General features: G+C 43.2%; 1 protein-coding gene across 1 annotated transcript in view; it reads left to right on the forward strand.

Annotated features, from left to right (window-relative positions):
• The window catches only part of Mtbp (MDM2 binding protein), a 65077-nt gene that overhangs the window by 27029 nt on the left and 31842 nt on the right, over positions 1–6206 (forward strand). The window contains exons 12-13 of the mRNA XM_021216883.2: positions 1591–1764; positions 4008–4115. Coding sequence (XP_021072542.1) covers positions 1591–1764; positions 4008–4115 — 282 coding nt within the window. The remainder of the gene's footprint in view (positions 1–1590; positions 1765–4007; positions 4116–6206) is intronic.

The following is a 6206-nucleotide window of genomic DNA, read 5'->3' on the forward strand; positions in this document are numbered from 1 at the left end:
GTCAGTGGTCTTCATTCTGTGACCGCCAGTGGTCAGTGGTCTTCATTTCAGAACTTGGGTTCTGCTGACTCCTACTGCCCACACACTTACCTTGTTTTACCCCCATTAGACAACAAGCTTTTGTCTTGTGTACTTTAAGGCACTGCTAGATTACCTCTAATTCTTGCATAATGCAATTGCTATGTAAATGAAAAAGAAGTCTGTACGTGTTTAAATGTACATGCATTTGTCTCCCAATATTTTTTCTCTGTAGATGATTGAATTCAGAGAAACAGAGCCTGTAGAAAGTTGTCTTTCTGTTCCATTTCCCTATAGTTTATGCTTGTAAGCGTCAGTTTATTCTACTCTAAAGACATGGGAGGGATGCAGGGACAGGCAGGTCTTCGGAGCTAAGTGGCCAGGCGGCTGAGTGGATTGGTGAGCTCCAGGTTCAGTGGGAAACTCTGTGTCAAAAATAGTGTGGAGCATGAAACTCAAGAAGAAGGAAGACCATAGTGTGGATACTTCTATCCATCTTAGAAGGAGGAACAAAATACCCATGGAAGGAGTTACAGAGACAAAGTGTGGAGCAGAGACTGAAGGAATGACCATCTAGAGATTGATTCACCTGGGGATCCATCCCATATACAATCACCAAACCCAGACACTGTTGTGATGCCAACAAGTGCTTGCTGACAGGAGCCTGATATAGCTGTCTCCTGAGAGGCTCTGCCAGTGCCTCAAGAATACAGAGGTAGATGCTCACAGCCATCCATTGGCCTAAGCATAGGATCCCCAATGAAAGAGCTAGAGAAAGGACCCAAGGAGCTGAAGGGGTTTGCAGCCCCATAGGAGGAACATCAATATGAACTAACCAGTATCCCCAGAGCTCCCTGGGACTAAACCACCAACCAAAGAGTACACGTGGTGGGAATCATGGCTCTAGCTGCTATGGAGCAGAGAATGGCTTAGTTGGTCATTAATGGGAGGAGATGCCCTTTGTCCTATGAAGGCTGTCTGCCCCAGTGTGGGGGAATGCCAGCGCCAGAAAGAGGGAGTGGGTGGATTGGTGAACAGGGGGAGGGGGGGAAACGTTTGGGGGAGTGTTTTTCAGAGGGGAAACCAGGAACGGGGCTAACATTTGAAATGTAAATAAAGAAAATATCCAATAAGAAAAATAGTGTTGGAGAGTGACATACCAGCACACATATGCATGCGCACACACTCATCTACATACCACTTGAATACAGATACCCCACAGACATGCGTCTCTCACACACACACACACACACACACACACACATACACATATACACACACAAGCTGGAAAGTATGGACATGTATGTATAAGAAGAATATTATGGAACTTTAGGCAGGACCAAAGAACAAGTACATGGTGATTAGACAGATAGAAAAGTTCATCCTTTTTATTGCCTCTATGACTTTCTGCTTCAATACCTTCTCAACTAAATAGTCTCGAATGTATTGAAGGGACAGCTTGTTTTATCATAACATACCAGGGAAATGTGCAGTCGTTCCCACTGAGGGATCTAGCAGTTGCTGTGTGATAAGCACCATTTCTGGTTCTTAACTAGATCTTTGTTTTTCCAGTTCCCGACATTGACGTGAAAGGAGAGTTTTCTGGCTATCATCTCCTGCTGCAAGGCATTGGAAGGAGAAAATGCAGAGCCACGTTGCTGCACTCGGCCAGCCAGATCAATGGCTCATTTGCACTCAGTGTCATTCATGGGAGGATGAAAGCAAAGGCAGGAGAAGCCAGACTGAGTGAGTAGTAACTTGGCTAGAAGATGCCCTTTCTGTACTTACTGGGATGGTTAATTAATTTACATGGCTTTAAGTGGCAGGAATGATAATGAAACTCCATTTCTGCCATTAGTTTGCCTATTAAGCACACCATTTTTAAATATGTAATATTTTGCTCTTATTCTTTCCCCTCCTCTCTGTCCTCCCAGCTCCTCTCTACCTTTTTACCTACCCACCTTCATGTCCATGCTCTCCCTGCCTCAAAATAGCCAAAAATAGGAAATTGAAACTAACAAACAAAAATCAATAAGGCAAAAAAAAACCCAAACAACAACAAAAAGCACACAAAACCACGGAGTCCATTTTGTGTTGGCAAACTCCTCCTGGCATGGGGCCTGTCCTGGTGTGTGGCTGATATCCCCAGTGACATTCCACCACAGAAAACTGGTTTTTCTTCTCCCAGCAGGTATTAATTGCAAATAGCTTCTTGGTTAGGGGTGGGACTTGGCATCCACTTCCCTGTCTCCATGCTGGGATCTTAAATATAACATTGCAAGAATTTAAAATGAAGAGAATTAATTTCTTTACAATATACAGAATAAAAATTAGCTATTAGCTTTCAATTTCCCATATCAAGTTGTTAATGTTTACTATTTTCAAAACTCAAAGCAATTATTTAAAAAAATTATTTATGTTTCTCTCAAGCCTCTTATTTCACTGTCTTTGTCTGTTTTTTTTTATTTCTCTAAGTTTCTGTATTTTGGCTGTTTATTGCTGCCTGATAAACTGCCTCAAATTTAGCAAAGACCAGAATATTATTAGCACCTGTCATACTCTGTTGTGTCAGGTGCTTCGCCTGGATTTTGAATTGTCACATGTGGTTATAGGCACACAACCAGAGCTCTCTTCATTTGGAAACACAGAGCCTGCTGTTCATGATGGCTTCTCCATCCTGTGCACTTCTCTGGGCTCAAATGGCTGGGACACATGGATCTGATTTTCTTTCCGTGTTACCTTTCCCAGGTCCACCTTAGAGTTTCTCATAAAGGCCAGGTCCAAGGGCACTGGTTTCTTACGTAGTTGCTGACTTCTCGTAGAACTGTTGTTCCTAAGAGGTTCCATGTGTTCCTATGACCTCGCCTAGAAGTTATTCCATCTTACCTTATTGGGTATAGTGTGAAATGTTTTCACTAACAAACAGTGCTAAGCAAAGACTCCTGTAGCATGGAGATCAGTAAAGATCATTATCATGCCAACAACCAGGGAATGCAAGTACTAACAGCCACTACACTTGAGCTCTAGTTTAAATCCATCATGTCCTGGCTAACCATTTATTCAAGTCCTACTATTCAAGTGAGTGAGCAGGACTCACCCTCTCACACACACACACACACACACACACACACACACACACACACACACACACATGTGTGTGTGTGTGTATGTCTGTGTGGTTATAAATATACATGTATATACATTTACATATGCTGTGTCATGGGGCTGATTGCTCACAGACAGGGAACAGAGAGACAGAAACAACCCAGGATCCATCACAGGCTTCCCAAGATTAATAAGCTCTATGGTGCACATAAAGTCTTAACTGCTTATGTCCCACTAATAGCATAGTTGAGAACAGCAGAAGGTATTCTTCTCTAGGTTGCATGTTTCTGGGGTCACATGACTCCGTAGACAAATTTTTGAGTAGCCCACCATTGAAGGTGAGAGAGGATCAGACCCCAAGCCTCTTCTTGTGTGCCCTGAGAGTAGATTTCCTGCATGTTCTAGTTATCTGAGAGCTACAGACAAGCAGAAAAGAGGGTGAGACGGGATCAGCCAAGTCAGTCCTAGGACCGTGTGGTATAGTTTTATCCTATACTCACTGTGCAAGGAACTGAGTGGAGGATGACAGGCGCATGCCTGGTGCATCGAGGGGACTGTGGGCAACCTGTACTTAGAAACAGGGAACTGTTGTGTCCTTAGTCTAAGTGGGTAGAAGAGAATACCATGTAGTGCGCTCCGCTCTGGTGCCCATGCTAACCCCAAAGAATTAAGAGTCAGATCAAAAATTAAAACGCTGAACAATATAGCATGCCTAGTTCCCATGTTTAATTGTTCCTTTGAAATCTGTGAGATCAAGAGAGGTGACTGCTGCCTCTTCCTTTTTCAGTCGCTTCCTGACACTTTCCCTAGGAGCTGAGACAGGAGCTGAATCTTAACTATTATCACAGAGTATCACTAATGTTGACGTTTTCCTATTTTCTCAGGTTTCCCCTTTGACTTCTCGTCACTCCCAAGGTTTTCGGAGGAGCAGGTTTTACAGAGAGAGAAACAATTAGCCAGCTTTCAACTTTCGGCTTTGAAAGAATGCCTGAGTAAGTGAGAGTTTGGGCATCTGCTTGTACCATAAGGATGTTAGTCTGTTTAATAGGAGCTGCCTGTGATTACATACTTGTCCCTATGCATGTTATCTTTAGGTGTGATGCGCTGAGCTCTGTGTAAATAGGGATCTAGTATTGATTAGGTCTGTAGTGCTGTTTTTACTGGAATCAGAATATATGTCTTGGTTGTCACTAGATCATTGTTCATATTTTAAAAACCTATATGGCCAAGAAAATTTCGTATTTAAAAAATGAATACTCTGAGCCATATCTTAGAAAAGACATAGAAGTTTGTTATTCTACTTGACGCGTATAATCCCTATGTAGTTTTGGTAGCAGGAAGGCAGGGACCGAAAATAGAAGAAAGTGAGATTAGTCTGTTACCTCGCACATTGCTTCTTTAGTTGAAGCATCACTGAAGGACTGACACCTAAGCGCAGTTCACACCGAAGGACTGACACCTAAGCGCAGTTCACACTGAAGGACTGACACCTAAGCGCAGTTCACANGAAGGACTGACACCTAAGCGCAGTTCACACCGAAGGACTGACACCTAAGCGCAGTTCACACTGAAGGACTGACACCTAAGCGCAGTTCACACTGAAGGACTGACACCTAAGCGCAGTTCACATACTAGGTTCTCATCAGGAGTTTTCCTTAGCTGGGGCACTTAACCCTTTTTAAAAAGAGATTAGGTATTTTTCTTTCACCATTAATAATAAAATTGATTATCAGTTTGAATTTTTATAAATATCATGCATGCATTGTTTCCTAATACTAGTATATTTAAATCACTGATGCATAATTTCTAGGAAAGTCCCTAAATTGGAGACAATAGCCTATTTATTCAGTAGAAAATAATTTTAGAGTTAATTTAGAATATTTAGAAAAAATAATCACTACTTAGTTATTCATGTAAGCACTACAAAGTTTTCTTAGTTGTATCAAGGTAGTTGTGTATCAGTTTGTAATGTTCGTTCAAGGAAAATACTGTTAAAAAGAAACATCTGTTTCAGTAAACGGTGGGACGTGGGAATGAGAGGGTTCAGTGGGTAAGGTGCTGGCAGCAGGCCTGATGGATTGAGTCTGTCTCCAGAGTTCACCTGGTGACAGGACAGAAGTGATTCTGACCGCCACCAGAGCACTGTGGCATGTACAGGCATGTGCGAGCATACAGGCATACTTGTGCACACGTACACACATGCACACTCACACCCAGGTATACAAATACAAAAGGAAAACAACTTAAATGGTAATACATGTTTGGGGACACACATAGCTCAGTTAGTAAAGTGCCTGCTATACAAGCCTGGGGACCTTATTTCAGATGCTCAGAACCCATGTAGAAGTTGAGCGTGGTGCGTACCTGGACCGCTGGAGAGGAGTTAGCCCTGGAGCTCACTGACCAGCCAGCCTAGCCAATTGATGAGCTGCAGATTCAGTGAGAGACCCTGCCTCAAGAAATGACATGGAGCCTAGGCAGGCTCAGTGGCTCAGTGGCGTGAACCCTGGGACACCATGTTAGAAGGAATGAAGTCCTGCCTACACATTGTCCTCTGGCCTATACATGCACCCCATCCCCCAACACAGAAATGATTAATGTTAAAAAGAAGAATGTGGAGAACAGCGAAGGAATACACTACCCATGTATACATGTATACCCACACATGTGCACTTACCCTCATGTGCACACACCATATAAACTTGTAACTGGCAATCTGAAGCATTCAGTCTTGGCTTAGGTGAGTGAATGATCCCGTGAATCCATTTATGGTGACTTTCTTGCTAAACAAATCTCATCCATTCCCATCCAGTTAGTACTGGATGAAAGCTTGGGTAGCAGAAGTGCGTTTGTACATTTTAAGAGGCGGAGTAACGGGTTGGCAACAAGTTCCCAGTGTATGAATGTGTGAATGTACCCGTCAGTGATTTCCCATGTGTGAGGGGTGTGTGAGTGTGCCCATCAGTGATTTCCCATGTGTGAGGGGTGTGTGAGTGTGCCCGTCAGTGATTTCCCGTGTGTGAGGGGTGTCTGAGTGTGCCCTTCAGTGATTTCCCATGTGTGAGGGGTGTCTGAGTGTGCCC

The sequence above is a fragment of the Mus pahari genome, chromosome 17, assembly GCF_900095145.1.
Source record: "Mus pahari chromosome 17, PAHARI_EIJ_v1.1, whole genome shotgun sequence".
NCBI classification, from domain to species: Eukaryota; Metazoa; Chordata; class Mammalia; order Rodentia; family Muridae; genus Mus; species Mus pahari.